This window comes from Eulemur rufifrons, chromosome 7, assembly GCF_041146395.1.
Source record: "Eulemur rufifrons isolate Redbay chromosome 7, OSU_ERuf_1, whole genome shotgun sequence".
NCBI classification, from domain to species: domain Eukaryota; kingdom Metazoa; phylum Chordata; class Mammalia; order Primates; family Lemuridae; genus Eulemur; species Eulemur rufifrons.
Window position 1 is genome coordinate 59159901 of NC_090989.1, and position 18145 is coordinate 59178045.

The following is an 18145-nucleotide window of genomic DNA, read 5'->3' on the forward strand; positions in this document are numbered from 1 at the left end:
GTATTTTTATACTTTGTTTTTATATCTGAATAATTTGTTATAAAATTAGAATCTAGATATAAAATTAAAATTAGCAATAAAATAGAGGATGATAGGGTAATGCTTTTCATGGCTATTAGTCAGAATAATATTGAGGTTTCCTTTTCATAATCCAATATTTTGAAATTTTAGACAAACCTTTGCTGTTTCTTTTGGTTATGGCAACATTATAGGTCCACACTTTTTCTGCCTGAGGTAATTGAGGTTTTTTCTACATGTCACAAAGCATTCTTGAGATTTTCCCATTTTTCCAATACTTTCTTTCCTCTTATAAATATTAAATGCCCATATTATGATAAACATGATACCAGGAGTTGCATTGATTCATTTAAAAATTTACATATATTTGTTAGGCATGTTTCTAAGCACTTGGGATTCATCAGTAAGTACAATCAAAAATCTGTTTTTGTGGAGTTTAAATTCTAACAAATGTCTTCTTTTGAGAATTAGTTCACAGTCATCTGAAGACTAGAAAAGATCCCGCAAACTAGCATATAATGCAAGGGATACGATTTCCATATAAAGAGAAAGAAGTGATTAATCCTACCTGGGGTAGGTTTGGAGGTTGGAAACATCATTTGAGATGGGTCATCAGGGTTCATAGGCAGTAACTCCCCATGATTAAAACTTGAAGATTTACTACATATATTTACTATAGTAATTGACCGGTCTGCCTCCCAACTCCAGTTTTTAAATTTTGGTTGAAGAGCTATCTTTGGTCAGGATTTCTAGAATCAGAACCTGAGAAGGAAATTCTTGTGCAATTAATTTGTTGATGGAAAGCTATAAGGGGGTGAGGAAAGTGGACAGGAACATCCCAGACAAAGATGAGAATTTGAGAGAAGTGTAGTCTCATCCTGATCCCACAGAGAGCTCTGAAGCACAAATTACACCACAGAGGTTGTTTTGTATAAAAGCCAGGACTCCAGTCATGTTGGGCAGAGGGGACATGCTCCTCAGGCACCTCAGGTTGATGTGGCTACCAAGATGAATTGGCAGCCACCCTGTGGACAGGTGAGGGCTGTTGGCAGCCGACAGCAGCTGAGGGATGGGGGTATGGGCCTGGTAGAGAAGGTCTGAGAGGGTCACCAATAGCATCTGCTACAAAGAACATAGGACATCTAGAAGATATAGGTAGAATTGTAGAAATGTAGAAAATATTTGAATGGAAAATGAGGGGACGGGTAATATTGAGAATTTATTTTTTGCTTTGGTAGTTCATTTATAAAATCCGAAATAGGCATTATTTATTTTTTACTTCATTCACAGAAAAATCTTGAACATGGGCAACATAAATTTAGCAAAATAGAAAAGGCAGCACTGGAATTCAGAACCCCTGAATTGCAGTCAGTTCTTGAAGGCAAATATGTGACTGCCTTTTATTTTGATTAAAGGGAACCTCTTCCAATTTGAAGTCAGAGTCCACAAATGTATCTTCCTAGTACAATTTGAGTGTTTTACTCCAGACACCCTGCCTCTTTTTATTTTCCAGTGAGAATGTTAAAAATTATTTTAATGCCTTTAGGCAAAGCCTGCAGTCTCCAGTTCACCATAGATTCCACCACCAATTTTACCCATGGCCACATTTTCACATTAATGTTATCTGCCTGTCTTCTTAGACAAGTGAATTTGTAAAGGTTGGGAAGATACAGCTAAGACTTTCTTCTAGCTAAGAATCTCCTTGTCTGAAATCCTATGAAGTGAAAAAGGGAGACTCAGAGTCGAAATTGCTGACTTGCTTGTTGCAAACTTGTTTTCTGAGTATTAAACACTTTTAAGTATATATAATTGACATTGACCTCCTAGAATTAAATGTTGGTAAATTGATCGTGTTCTCAAACAACATAAATTTGCCTACTTTACCCTAAGGCCTATGTCAAAGAATATATGCTAATGAATTAAATCATAAGGCACTTTTTTCATGTTCAAGGTACTGTACAGACATTAACTAATTAGCTTTTTACAATGCTACTATAAAAAAGGTGTTATTGGATAATCAGTTACATCTAAACTGTCATTTATAGCAAACTAAAATCCCAAACAGAATTCTTAATTTTTACTGTACTTTGCAAGTATATGTAAGCATATATATTTCAGCAACTGATTTATTTATTAATTTTAAGGAGAGGTTTCCAAACTTTCTCAGTTCATGGCTCAGCAATTTTTTCACAACACCTCTAAGCCAAAGGAAATACTTAACCATATGCTTATTAGGTAGTTAGGTTCAAAAAACTTAATAATAGTGGATTGCACAGTATGCAACAGACATTGATTCCCTCAATTTAAAAAATATTACTCGATACTCCTGTAAGTTCACTGTAGCACCCAAAGTTATATCAGTGTACGGTTTAGGAACCACAGTTTAAAATGCTGATTCACTATAATGTGCCAAGCAATGCAGATAACTTATGATTACCATATAAAATACCAAGTCATCTCAAACATTTGCTTTCTAGGAAGTCACATTCTAAGTCAACCCTGAAAAATTATTCACCTACTCTTTTTTTTTTCTTGTAGCTATCATAGGCTATTCCCTGACGTAATTTCTGCTGTGAAAATTGAGAAGTTTGAACTGAGTGAAATGTCTGTTCCATTCCAATTCTGTTTGGAGATAATTTAGATGTTTTCACTCAAATATGTAAAGCACATTTCTTGATTTTAAGCCCGGTTAAAACTGACTTGTGGAGTATTTAAAGAAAGAAAATAACAACAAAATCTTTTTCTGACTCATTGATCAGGATAAAAAAATACTCCTAGAGTTGATTTTCAGTCAGTTCTGCTCTTTCAGTCTTTGTTCTGCAATTTGGTTTAGTTCAAATTCATTAAAAATTATTCTGAACCTTCTAGAGTATATAAACTCTTTTTGCTGAGGCCAATCAGCCTCTTCAACCTCTTGTTTTTGTCCCTGCTTACAGTTTGTAGGAAAGAATTTTTATTATAAATGATCCTTCATAATGAAAACTAAGCATAAAAAATAGTTAATAATAAAATTCTGTCAAAAATGAACCCTCCCAAAATGAATTCAAACTTTTATGACTTCTGTCCACTCAAATTATTTAAGAACACAGCCTACGTTTTGTTTTCTTTTCCATTTTTTCCATTTTTATGTTTGGCAAGATAGTTAAACCAGACTATCAACTTCACTGTCCCAGCCAATCCAGTTTGTCAAGGTGTAAAGATAAAGCACATTTTTGGGTTTTGTATGTCATCTGTGCCTGTCCCCTAGAGAGATATCATAATAAGATAGAGGACTCCTGGGCTATGAGTCAGGAGTCTTGGATTTCAGTGCTGCTTTTTTCAATTTTGTGACCACTTACTTAACTTACCTAACTTCTTACACCCTCAATTTTCTTAACCCAAAAGAAATTTGGGGTTAGTTAAAATATCTCTTACATAATTTCAACCTCTAGAATTCTATGATTCTACCATATCGCAAAGTTCTTATATAAAACCATAAAATCCTTCACAATCACTTTTGTGTGTGTACAAGTGCATATCTAGAATTCTCCTGGGAGAATAGTCCTTATCTTAAAAAGAAATTTTGAAATTATTTGAAGGCAAAGTGCTATGAGCCAACATTGCAACTGTGGTTATGACCACTTGCAATCAACTTATGTCAACCTCATAAGAATTTGAAAACGTTGAGAGAATGTATCTCCTGGAACGTAGGTCCTTAGAAGTCCATGGTGAAGTTTGGGCACACAGGGGATTTTGAACTTTAAAATCTATCTATCTATCTATCTATCTTATTCTACAGAAAAGAAGAAAACAAAAATTCCTAGCTTGAACTGTTTCTGATTATCACCATTAGCAGCACTCAGTATCACCTTACCTTTCTATCCCTCACATGGCATTTCTCAACTTGTCTGCATGTCATAGGAGCCATCACTGTTTATCTTTATGCTGAGTCTGCAGTTTTCCTTTCCTCCCACATGCTAACAGAAGCAATGCCTCAACAGACCTGCATGCTCTGCATGTACCTGGGCTGGGAGAAGAGATGAGAGAGTGAATCTCCTTGACCATTAGGCTAGAGTGAGAATACCCCCAAATTTTTGTTTTGACTTAACTTTTAGAATTTGACTTATTCATTGTAATAATGGTAAGAAATAAAGTTAACGTCATTTAACTTTATATATTTACCTCATATTAGTCCAAAAGTTATTGAAGGCAACTATGAAAGCCTTTTAATTGTAATTATTGATGTTTCTGTATGTTTCTAATGGGGGAAGAAGATAGAACACTGATCTTTGATGATTTGACAGACACTCCTGTATAAATAATGTTTCAGATGTTTTCAAGGTTAGTAATATGTACTTTCTTCGGCTTTAGTTTTCTTTTTCTTATATATATATATTTCTGGGTCTCTTTTCCTTTCAGATAAAAAAAAACTAACTTTTGTTCTGTAGACTAGAAATCTCATATTCTGTCCAAGCTTCTTTAAAAGTAGCTCTATTTAATTAACTAGTCATTCATATCCTTATGTTCTCATTAGAGCCAGAGACTTTATAGGAGCATTCTGGGACAGAAGGTCTCTTAATCATTTGTCTGGGAGAGAAGATTTTTTTTTTTCCTTTGAGAAATTGCTTTTATCCTCCTAGGATGAGAATGTTAAACTTGATGGCTGCAATTTGGTTGAGTGGATTTCCCAAATCCATAGGTTGGATTAAAATCGAACAAATCCCAAATCTCATAAATTGGATTAAAATCTCAACATACTACATTCTTCACTTTAAAATTTTTAAAGTGCTTTCAAATACTTTCCTTCACACTTCAAACAACCTACAATAAGGTGAGGTAGGCATTATTATCCATATTATTTATAGATTAGGAAACTGAGGCAAAGAAACGAAATGTAACTTCTCTGAGGTCATATGACCAGTTGGTGGCAGAGTCAAGGCTAGAACATAAATCAGCTTGGTCCTAGGCCTAAACGTTTGAGAGAAGAAGTAGAAATGTATGTGGTATGTTTCAGCCCACCATGCTGCCTGAGTTTTCTTCTTGGTTAAATTCTTGTTTGCTACTGTTTGAAATCCTTAAGTAAATAGTGTTATAAGCAATAGGATTATTCTCTCTTTCAAAGGCTCAGAAAGTATAGGTGTTATTTCTACCATTCTCCAGACATCAAAATGATATATACTGGTAAGTGTTTTGAAAGGCATTTAAAATGTGAAGCATGGTGATGAAAAGAGTATAATGTGGTTCCCAGTGACCATCAAAAGCTGTGATCCAGGTTCCAGATTGACATCTGGTACACAGCTAAAGACAAAGACCACATAAGTAACAAAAGGGCCATATGTGAGTTAGCTGCCAAATGGTTTTTTATTACTTTCCTTTGAGCCTTTGAGGAGATGATGCTTAATATTCAAGAAAGATGAAAATAAAAAGGGAAAGAAAGCAAGCACCCAGCCCAGTGGTGATTGGTAGAGTAATTGTGGGCATGGCCCCAGGATGATAGCAGCTTCTATTTAATCAATGTTGACAAGGCTGGGGAGAGCTGGGCAGGTCCCAAGAGGTAATGTTTTACTCGGAAATCCACTCAACCTAATTTCAGTAATGTAGGGCTGTGGAGGGGCCTGGACCAGAGCCAAAAAGCAGGGCCATTAGAGCTCAGCGTAGGCACGGCAGCTGGGAACACCGCCATCCCTCCGGCAGCACTGCAACCAGGCTGCCTGGCTGATCGCACAGGCAGCCGCTGCTGCATATGCTCCTGGTATTTGCACACCAGCAGAATGCACAGACATGCTCTTCTCACCCTTTCGAGGAAATGAATGGAATTCATAAAGGCAAGAGCTGCTACTAGAATCAGACAGCCAGTTTGGCATACGTTGTTTAAGGACCCTTGTGAAATTGTCCACCCAAATACCCTTAGTCTTTTAAGGATACCATTGCACTGTTTCAAATGCGTAACTTAGATCTTTATTGTTGTCTGAACGTGGTTTTGGTCTTTCTCAGGAATGATAGTTGCGAGTCAAGAATGTGAAAATTACTAGAGTGTTCCATTTTCCAAAACTTATGAGATTCAATAAAGTTAGTCAACTTTGCAAACCCAAGAAAAGTGACTCAGGAGAAACTATGCCCCTTTGGGTTAAACTCTTCTCGTCTAGCTGCTTCTTTCCTTTACTACCCTTTCTCCAGCAAACAGCACATCATTGAAGTAATTTGCTAGTATATAAATTCCAAGAAGGTAGGGATTTTTGCTTCGTGTCTTCATTGTTTTGTCACCACTGCAATATTTGCAGTTCATAGAGCGGTATGTGCCACGTAGTAAGGCTCCGTTCCTTTCACTGGATGAATAAATGAATGAATGAATACATTTTTCCCTCCCTTTTGAAGGATCCTCCAACTATGTGGCACATAAAGAACACATGACTTTACTGTCTCTGATGGTAATTTTCTCTTTTTAAGTTAACACAGAAATGATAAAATTCATGGAGGCTGACAGTGACCATGGTAATTTCTAAGCAGTTTTTGGGCTTGGAAGAGCAATGTTTTTGTCAAGGTTAAAATGCAATGGCATGGGCAAGTTATAGCTTTCTGTCATATTCTAACGTTATCTGTCTAAACTGACTGAATATAATTTTTGAGACTAAATGATATACATACTGTTTAAATTATAGCACATCCAAACGGTAGATTAGACAAGTTTCTGAGCAGACCCCACATCCTCTAGCTTAAGCCTCTCAGATGAATAAGGCTGTTTACTTCTGAAAATATGACCATGTTCCATTTGAAAATTTTATTTTTTTAAATAGTGATATCTTAAAAAAAAAAAACCAACATTTTTTTTCCCTTCTAGCCCCAGTCACTAAAACACATCATCAGTTTTAGTTTGTTCATTTTTTTATTTGTTTTGGACACATGGACACATTTCTATCTCATGGTAGAACCCGATTTGGGGGAATGATTTTGCCCTGGTGAAGACTGACTTGGGGGAAGCCAAGTAGAGAATAGTAATGGCACTTAGTAAGGATAATCATTGGTCACTATGCACCTGTGTTTCTTAGTATAGCTGCTATTACAAAATACCATAAACTAGATGCTTATAAACAGCGGAAATTTGTTTCTCACAGTTTCAGAGGCTGGGGAATACAAGATCAAGGTGCTGGCAGATCCAGTGTCTGGTGAGGGCCTGATTTCTCATGGTGCCTTCTTGCTGTGTCCTCATGTGGTGGAAGGGACTTGATAGCTCTCTGTGGCCCCGTTTACAAAGACAGTCACCCCAATCAGAGCACTCTGCCCTCATGATCTAAGCACCTCCTTCTGCCATCACCTTGGGGGTTAGCATTTCAACATATGAATTTCAGAAGAACAGAAACATTCAGTTCATCACACTGTGACTCATTTAATTTTGCTTTTTCTGTAATTTCTTAACCAAAATAATGGTATCAATATTAGGTTTCAATGCTTAATATAAGTAAAAGTACTATTCAGAGCCAAACTGAAAAACAACAAACATTTCCTGCTCTCCAACTTGCTGGACTTCAGCCATCACACTAGCAACTCCAGGTTTCCTCTGCCAGCCCCAGGCCCAGTTACTTCCACTCGCTGCTTCTATGCCACTTGGCACTGGAAATATTACTTCAATCTTTTAGCTTCTACAGCCTCTTCTTTACTAATAACTGTCTCAGGGGGAGGTTGATCTTCTAGATGAGGAATGTGGTTATTTACCCTAATTGGATCATGGTAATTGGAATGACCAGCTGTCCTCAGCCATTCATCTGTCTTTGACACTCGCCACGATGATCAAAGTTTTTGCACAAAATACTAAAGATTACATATTAACTCGTCTCTAACATTTACAAATTGTGTAATTAGTGCTGGAAAGTGCCAAGACCAGATTTCATATTATGGAAGACTAATCAGGGTTCTTTCATTCATTTTGATCTGCTTTTAACAAGACAGTCTTTAGACTTCGCAGGCTCCAGGTCTATATATCTGAAGACTACCTGCGTTAGTTCTCATTCGAAGCCCACTCATGCTTCTTGGGTAAAAGTAAAAACAGGGTAAGTAATCTACAGTAGAAGCTGCCTAGCTGACTCTGTGAGAGGTTAGAACTTGCTGCTGTTTACAAACAGCGTGGTGCTATGTAAGCTATTTACTCCCCCTGTGTCTCAGCTTTCCCAGCTGTAAAATGGGATGATTAGGGTAGCTCTGAGGATTGAATGAAATAACACAAGTACACTTAGAATTGTTCTGAGCAGATAGTAAGAGCTTAAAAATGTTAGCTATAGTTGAATACTTTATACAAAGAGCCAGGAAAGTCAGAATCCATAGTTATTTCTGAGCAGTCTTTTCAGGCTGCTGAATAGAACAGGTAAGAAAATGTAGATATGTAACTGTATGCTCAGCGTGATTTATTAACTGCAATGACTTTTCTGGGGTTGGCATCAGTGAGAGAAAGAACAAGTTAGCAAAATTGAGAAGTTCTTTCCAGCATTTGGGCTCAAATGGACGCATCTATACAAAACTTGGATTCTGTTTATAAATTTCCCTTTGTAGGAGGTTAAACTCTTTTCTAAATTCATATGCAGTCTCACACTGAAGTAGAGTTTGCTAGAGCAGGCCCACATCTGACTATTGTTTTTTGCATTTGCATGTAGTTTTTTTTTTTTTTAAATATTATTATGAGTTCTTAGCTTACTGCTCTTTTGTGGTTGTAAAAGATTATTACTTTATATTGTTTTCTCCCTCCATGTTTTGTTTTCCTCCCCATAATTTCTTGGCGGCCCATAAAAAATTCATCAAATCTACTGACTTAATTCATTTTATTTCGGCTAACAAGTCATCCCTTCATCTAAAACAAAGATGACCCCTTTGCTCAATATTTATTAATATCAAAATTACCCTCATCTCAGACAAATTAAAATGTGTATTTTCAGCTGAATTGAGCTCCAGTTACATGATTAATATTTCCTTGTGGAGTCATCTAATTGAACTTCATCAATTGTAATTTTATTGGTTTTGTTTTATATTTTGGGGTCAACAATTCTTTAATTTCAGAAGTTTTGCAGGTTACCAAAAGCTTGTGGACTCTAGCTGCTTAGTTTCTGGTGCTGAATTGATAAAATGGATTTGACATTGACCTCTGCTGCTCAAGTTTGGCCACCTGATATAATAGGAAAACGTGGACAAGTAGAATACCTAGGTTTTAGTCCTGACTTGGTCATGAACAAACCATATGATTTAAGGAAAGTCTCTTTATGTACCTGGACTCAGTGTCCTCATCTGTAAAATGAAGATGTCCATTCATTCTTTCACTCAACAAACATTTATTGAGGCCTTCCCTGTGTTAGGTCCTGTGCTGGGCACTGGGTATTCAAAGTAGAGCAGAAGTAAATATTGCTGTTACCCTTGAAGAGCATATGGTTTAGGGACTGGGTGATCTGAAAGATCCCTCTCATTGCTAACATTCTGATTATGAAGTTTATTGACTGTTAAAGGTATACTGTGAAAGGCTTTAAAAAGAGCAAGACTATTTGCTATTTTTTCTCACTACTTCTCCTCAATACCTATGGCATTGCTCAATGTTTGATAACAACTTATTGAGCATATAAATGAATAAATAATTATATTTGAAATACTTTGAAGCATTTGAGAAAAAGAAAATATAGATATTGAGCCTCTTTTAATAGATAATAGGCAGCAATAATTTTTGTCATAATAAACTGATTTGTGCTGAATTTCATCTCTTGTCCTAGATCCAGGCAAAACATGGCAAGAGAAAGTGGGGGAATTGGGAAGATTTAACTTAATTCTATTCCAACAAAGGGCAGAAAGTGGGGCTGCATCTCAGAATCCTCTGCATTTTTGTTCTTTTGTTTCTCCCCTTTGAATTGTCTTCTCTTTGTTCCACAAATATAGAATTGTCACCTAACTCAGCTTACTTCCCCTTTTCTCTTGAGTTTCCTAATCTTCCTCAAATCATGCATAATAGCTCCCAAATTTATATTTTAGTGGGAGAGATTTTAAGTCTTTTGCTCCTACAACTGATTTTTATATATGTTTCTGGCCATTAAAATCAATATGGTGCTTCTTTTGCAGTTTGAAGAGAACACTAAAAATGTTGTTTCTTGGCACTGATAATGACCGTAAACCACCTTGAACATGCCTGTAGTGTCCTAAGGTTTGAGCAGGGTTAGGTAACTAAGCAGATTCTCTAAAAGAATTCTTGATTTCTATTGGAGGAATTTACTGAAATAAATCTGGAACCTTTCTTCTGGTAGACAACTGAACGATTCATTAGCATACCAAAGTTCTATCCTGAGAAATACTGCTGATACACTGAGTATTATGATGACCAGAATTGGGTTAGTTTCATCCAAAAACGTGGGTTTGTGCACTGGTTCTTCAAGAGTTAATAGTCACCTTGGAAAGCTACAGCCTTAAGAAATCTTTATGAGTAACAGTGGGTAGTATCACTAGAATAACTACATTTTAGACATAGCTTACAGTGAGTTATGAACCCTATAAAACAAATCAGACTTAAAAACTTTGTCATTGTAAGGTGAAATTACCCATAGTAACTATTTATTTTATTTACCAGACCAGCCTGTTGTGATTCTAAAAACCATATTTATTTTCAAGAAAATAAGCATTTTCTGCTTTTTAAGAGGTTTAAAAGAATGTTATTAGATAGGTATTCCAAAGAAGGAATTCCAAAAATGTGTTTAACATTGGTAGTCTTATTTGGATTTAAATGTTCAGCCTCATCCAAACACAAATATATAGCTAACTGATTTGAAAGAGACATGTATTTTTATGAGTGGTCTCCTAAATGGTCCCCATTCTCTAATCCCAGCATCACCCAATACCAAATCAATTTTGTTTAGTATTGCTAGTTTAACCTCCTTAAAGCATAGCTGTGTTATATTTCTTGCTGAAATGTTTTCAAAGCCTATCTATTGCCTTCAAATTAAATACAAATTCGTTAGCCTAGCAAGATTCCACTGACTCCAGTTCACCTTTTCAAGAGAAATCAGCAGCTAGTAGATGTTAAGAGGAGGAAAAGCAAAACAATAGCTTCAATTTAAAATGCAGGTATTTTCAACATCAGAGAGTGTAAAAAAATAAATTAATTAAAATAGCAGGCCTATTACTTTCCTTAGAAAGTGTTGTTTGTAAAGTTGACCATTGGCTAGCATCTGGGAACTTGGATTTTGAGAACATTCTAACCATTCCCTAGCTGATAAGAGTGGTTCCCTGTGCCTAAAATCTTTGTACAAACAATGTGATTTATGCTGAACACCTGTTTTCCTTCTGGGAGTATGGGTTTGGTACATGCTAGGCAAAGGGTGCCACATGACCAGCACCCAGTACTCTGGGCTTGTAGACTCAGGTGAGCTTCCCTGGTAAATGACATTTCACATGTGTTTGTATAATTCATTGCTGAAAGAATTGAGCAGACCCTGTGTGACGCCATGGGGACAAGACTTCTGGAAGCTTGTGTCTGGTTTCATCCAAACTTTGCCCCATGCAACTTTTCCCTTTGCTTATTTTGCTTTTTGTCCTTTCGCTGTAATAAATTATAAGTATGAATCAGACTGTATGCTGAGTCCTGTTGAGTCCTACTAGCAAATCATTGAACCAAGAGGTGGTCTTGGGAACCCCTGACACAGGGAGTTTATTGTTTGGCAACATAGGTGACTTCGAGACAAACGAGTTCTCTTTCTATAAGCTGGCACATTAGTAAACTATCTTGTAGCATTTTATAATCAACTGACTGAGCTCTATGGGGAAACCAAGGGGAAATATCATCCTTCAAAAAGAGACAAAGTCATCCTTGTTAAGCAAAACAACACTTGCCCTATGGATAAGTGCATTCAGTTGTAATGTGCTTGGCTGCAAGAAATCAAAAACTACTATAATACTTTAAAGAAGTTAGTAATTTGTCTCTCACAACAAGAAGTCTGAGGGAAAGATGTCTAGGAGTGGTACAGTCCTCAATAGATTTTTTTTTCTTTGTGCTCCACCATCCTCAGTGTATAGTTTTTGTCTTCGTGGTGACAAGATAGCAGCTATACTACAGGTATTGTTTGATGTTCTAGTCATCAGGAATAGGAGAACACAAAGGGCAAAACCCAATTCTGCCCTCTCCAAGGAAGTCTCTATCTGATTGACCAGCAAGCACTGTGTCATATGGCCACCCATAGCTCCAACAAGAGCTGGAAATTCAACTATTTCACTTTCCAGTCCTCATAGTACTAGAAATGAGGGATAAGAGAGTTGGGATGGATGCTTAATGATCCACATAAATTATATGTCACAATTCTGACAGTAATGGAACAGAAATTCAAGATTGTTGATTACCTACCTATATGAAGATCTTATATGTGGACACTATGTTTATAAGGCTGAGAGGTTAAAGACCACAGTAATTTCTCTTTGGTGAACTCCTTGTCCCTAACATAGCTTTGATCCTGAGCTCTTCCTCATGTGCCAAGGAACAGCTTCCTGAAGTTAAACTCTTCTGAACTTGGAAATTATATTAACTGGGTAGCAATAAACTTTTTGTAGTAAAGCTTTTATGTAATGGCATAGAAAGAATTGCACCATCACAAGGACAGATGAGATAACATACTAACTCTCTTTCCCATCTCCCCCATCTTGTTTTCTTCCTCAGAAGCTGTAGATGAAACCAAACCTAAGGAAAGTGCCCGGCAGGATGAGGGTCAAGAAGAAGAACGCGAGGCTGACCAAGAACATGCCTGAACTTCAAGAAATGGCTTTCCACGTCCCTCCCCTCCCCTCTCCTGAACCCTGTCTCTCCCCACCCTCTTCTCAGCTCCACTCTGAAGTTTCCCTTCCTGTCCTGCTCACGTCTGTGAGTCTGTCCTCTCCCACCCACTAGCCCTCTTTCTCTCTGTGTGGCAAACATTTAAAAAAAAAAAAAGAGCAGGAAAGATCCCAAGTCAAACAGTGTGGCTTAAACATTTTTTGTTTCTTGGTGTTGTTATGGCGAGTTTTTGGTAATGATGATCCAATCATTTTGGGAAATTCTTGCACTGTATCCAAGTTTTTTGATCTGGTGCGTGTGGCCCTGTGGGAGTCCACTTTCCTCTCTATCTCTCTCTGTTCCAAGTGTGTGTGCAATGTTCCGTTCATCCGAGGAGTCCAAAATATCAAGTGAATTCAAAATCATTTTTGTTTTCCTCCTTTTCAATGTGATGGAATGAACAAAAAGGAAAAAAATTCAAAAACCCAGTTTGTTTTAAAAATAAATAAATAAAGCAAATGTGCCAATTAGCGTAACTTGCGGCTCTAAGGCTCCTTTTTCAATCTGAATATTAATAAATCATGAGAGTAATCAAAGACCAGTGGCTCTGCATTTCTGTTCCACCTTCTCATTAGTTGGTTGGACACATTCGGGTCCTACATTTCATCTTTCTCCCGGCCTCTCCTGACACCAACAACCCTGATAAAGAAAACACAGAAGCCTGAGGTTTTGGTCAGGACCAATCGCTCTGGTCCCTGAGGGGATAGTTGGGCACTGCATTAGCTTGCTAGGCCTGCTGTAACACGGGACCACAGACTGGGGGACTTAAACAACACAAATTTATTACTTTACAGTAATGGAGGCTAAAAGTCTGGAATCAAGGTGTTGGGAGAGTTGGTTCTGCCTGAGGGCCACGAGGGAAAGATCTGTCCCAAGCTTCTTTCCTGGGCTTGCAGATGGCTGTCGACTCCCTGTGCCTCTTCACATCTTCACTCTGTGCCTGTGTTTGTGTCCAAATGTCCCCTTTTTATCAGGATACTAGTCATATTGGATTAGATCCCACCCTAATGGCCTCACTTTAACTGGATTACCTCTGTCAAGATCCTATATCCAAATAAGTTGACATTCTGAGATACTGGGGTTAGGACTCCAACATATGAATTTGGGGGCAGGACAAAATTCAGCCTATAGTAGGCATTAAGACTTACCTTACTAAAATGTCTTCAGTGTACTTTCATCACTCAGGAAGAATTTAGTTTATCCAATGAAAGGTAATTCCAGGTTTTTCTAAGTTAAATGCCATAGAGAGGAGCCAGCCATGATGGTGTGCACCTGTAGTCCCAGGTACTTGAGAGATTAAGGTGGGAGGATAGTTTGAGCCCAGTAGTTTGAATCCATCCAGGCTGTGCAACACAAAGAGACATTTATCTCATATATATATATATATATGTATATACACACACACACACATATATATATATATATATATATGTGAAGAGAGAGAGCGAGAGATGCACTAGAAACCCCTAGGCGTTTGTTCTGTTGATTTATTTTGACCCAAGTATTGAGCTAGTCCATTCTATCTTTTTCAGTTTATAAAATTCTGTTGGATTTACAATCCCTACTGAAGGCAGCTATCAGAGTCTTGATTAGTTATATACATTTAGCACATCCATTTTTAGTCCTTTTCAAATTTCCACCCAGTCCAGTTTTAAAAATATCTTCTGTTAGAAGGTAAATAGTTTTCAAGAGAAATAAAGCCATGTCCCTAAATCCTTAAGTATCTACGCGCTTTATTCCTCCCTAAATTTTCTAAATCAATCCTGGTGCAAATTCCTAACAGGTCATGTCCTACCCTGGCCCAGAGTCTCCTCCCATTGCCAAACATGGCCAGGGAACTCCCTTCAGCTTCCTACACTCATCTGCATATGGAATTTCCTAGAAGGGAAGAGAAAATAGAGTCAAAGAGAAAGCCCTGATTATGATGAAGATCAATGAAACAATGCGTCTCAGGAAGTACAACCTAAACCTCTGTAACTCTGCTTAGCTCTGTGTAGAGCTGATACCTAATTAATGCCTCAGAGAACGCTGGTGTCACACAAAGAATGAGTCCTCCCTGGATCAAGGGGGATTTTCCTTGATCAGTGACATTAAGTGGAATTTTTCACTGGGAGCAGCAACTACAAACAAAAACATCAGAAAGTATAAATAATACATATTAAAACAATTTAAGAGTTTGACTTCATTCTGAAGTCATTCCATTGGTATGATTTCAATGAAAGACTTAGAAGCAAATATCTGGGCTTCAGTCATGATCGGATTGGGGTCTCATCAGATGTCAGATAAGGTGTTGGAAAAGTCATCCACGGGTTGAAGTCAGATCACACAGGATGTCTGGCAACATATTGCTTTAGGAACTCTATTTTACCTCAAAGGTTTTGGGGTTTTTTGGGGAGGGGGTGGATAAATGCTTTAATTTCTCTTCCAAACTTATATGTCAATGCAACATTTCAATAATTTGGAACAATTCATCTTCTTCAAAGCGCGATTCTAAACTTCTTCCACTGAATTCGTATTATACTGAAACTAATGGTATATGATCTTCTAACCATATACTGCTCAGTAGTCTTAATACTGATGTCAGAGTTAGAATTTTTTAAAAAATTTTACTTATGGCTATCTATTTTTATTTTATTTATAAAGTTTTGGTTCTTTATATAATTTTAAAGGTGGGGAAAACGTATTAGACAGATTCTTAATGATCCTAAAAGACATACCAAAAGTAACAGCAACCCCCACACTGATACAAAGCAATGTGACTCAAACTTATATACAACACATACAAAGTCAGGGTGATTTTGGAAAGCATAGACCATTCAAGACATAGAAGCTTCTAAATTCTATTCAAAAAGCAAAGTAAGTTGTTGATTCTAAAACATCTACATCTGGATTACTTTGAAAGATTAAAAACTAGGTTGAGGACAAGTGAAAAAGGCCTCAACATTGGCAGGTGATTCTTTCAAATGAAAATAAGGTCATATTCTGGGCATTAGACCCAATATTCCATTGATAACAAAACCATGACTTTGTATGAAGCAAGGTCTTTTGACTGAGCCGCATTATTTGGGTCCAAAATGTTGTCATGATGTAATACAATTTAAGTCTCCTTGAAGATAAAGGGATTTCTAAAACAGAACCCTTTATTCCCATCATCCTATCCACATTTTGCTGATCCTCCAATCTTTTCCGTCATCACCTACCCAGTGGCTTAGGTCAGAAATCTAGAAAGCAGCCTCATTCCTTTTTTCCTCATATAACATTTAGTTCATGAGTAAACCTGCTGCTGTGGATTTCAGAAAAGAATGAGGATAAAGCTTGTGTTTCCTGCTCTGACTAATGCTGCACTGCCTTTGGTCAGTTTGAGGTGATCTAAGGGATTTTGTTTGTTTGTTTGTCCCTTCCCCTATTTAACTCATAAGAGAAATCAGGGAGGTATTACCAAACTCTCTATCTCAATATCCTGGATTAAAGGCACTTACAACTCTCAAAAATACACTATTCTCAACATTGGCCAGCTTCAGGAAAACCAGTTCTGCAATTGGCATGGAAGCCCAGACAATGGGAAAACCAGATTAATGAATGATTTCTGCAGAGCATTATTAAGATCACCACAAGTTCCATTAACTTTTTTTTTTAACCTTCCCATGCATTGTCTGTTGTCATGGAAACACAGCTTCTGTTAAGCTGCCTATAAAAATAACTTAATGACTGGTGACCCTTCTAGATAAATGTCAGTTAATGAGCATTATAAATGAGAGTTTCTTTAATTTCAAATAGAATACTTGCCTAATTCTTTTCCTGGGGGGATTAAAACCCTCGTCTGCTTATTATGTATGTAAGGGCTGCATTCATGCCTACCCCCACTTTCAGTCACATATTTCCTCCTACATAATTGCAATTTTGTCCTTTTTTCCTAGAAAATAATTCACAGTTATCAGGAATAAGGACAAGAGTGTAGCTATGACAGTGATGAGTCATTAAATGTTCTTTAAAAACATTATTAAACTGGCAAGGACGTTTTGAATGTACACTTTCCAGCAGATTGGGTACCTGATTTGTTTTCTTACAGGTATGTGTCATTGTTGGTAATTACAGCATGTTTAGTGTCACAGATGGTACCTTACTAAGTACATTTTCAGTGAAGCGAGATGCCTTTATTCAGGAGAAATATGCTGTCAGTTTATTTGTATCACATAAGATCAGGCTACAGAAGCTCATGGGATTGTCGGAAGAATCTTAAGCTAGTTTTATTGTTTAATTACCCAAAAAAATACTATTTCATTGTAGAAAGGCAGAAAATGTAAATAAGAAAAAAGATAAAAATAATCCACACTTTACCACCCGGAATTAAGCAATGATAACATTTAGAGATTTTGCCTTATGCAGTCCGTCTGCCTACTTGTCTACCTCCTCCCTTCCCATATATTATCCACTTATTTATTTAAAACAAAAATGGGCTCATGCTGCATATATTATTCTGTAAACTACGTTAGACATTCAACAGCAAATTGTATTTTATAATGTGTTTGTAATAGAACTTAACAGGATCCATAAAACTGGAAAAATTGGGTCAAAGGATTTGAGTACATGCTTCTTATACAGATTGCCATATTAGAGACAGAGGACTTTAAAATTTGTGGTTTCCATTGCTGCTTCCCAGTGCTATGCCAAGCCTCACAGAAGCCTGAGACAAAAGGAAAAATGTGCAACCCAACACAAACGTTCTTCACCTTATGACAGGTGATAAACCCATCATAAAGTCCAAAGAGCATTAAATCAAACCATGGTAAGTTGAGGACCAATTGTATACACTTATCAAAGTATTGTCCCATATTTTGAACCAAGTGAGAAAGTTAATAAAAGATCCACAACCCAAAATATGACCATATACAAAGCAACGTGTTGCCCAGTCTTTGATATGCCATTGTGAATCCTCATAAATCTGTTTGCTGGTAGACAAGGAATGCATAGCCTTGCCAGGCCAGGGAACTGACAGCTGATTGGAAAGGATGATCCTATTGCACAATAATGCAGAGTCATAAAACAAGCAGATGTAGCCTACCTTTATTTAAAATTTTGATATTTGTTTTTTCATAGATATTTTTTGTATTAATTTTATTTTTGAAAATATTGCATTCAAATACTACTTTGATTACTAAGTTTTTTGTTGTAACCTTACATTTTGCACTCAAGGCAAGTAGCCTCACTTACTTGCCTTACTCTAATTCTGGCCCTGCTGCTTCCAAAGAAAATGCTAGAATCATTGGCTTCTAGACAAACATTTTCTGATGACCATTAGGCAGCTGTGATCATGTAAAGTCTTAGTGATACCCA

The 18145-nt window shown here is 37.0% G+C and overlaps 1 protein-coding gene across 1 annotated transcript in view; it reads left to right on the forward strand.

The window, feature by feature from the left end:
* The window catches only part of GAP43 (growth associated protein 43), a 96076-nt gene extending 82730 nt beyond the window's left edge, over positions 1–13346 (forward strand). Inside the window, exon 3 of the mRNA XM_069472646.1 lies at positions 12659–13346. Within this exon, the coding sequence (XP_069328747.1) occupies positions 12659–12747 (89 nt within the window). The 3' untranslated portion in view covers positions 12748–13346. The remainder of the gene's footprint in view (positions 1–12658) is intronic.
* Positions 13347–18145: the final 4799 nt, after the last annotated feature.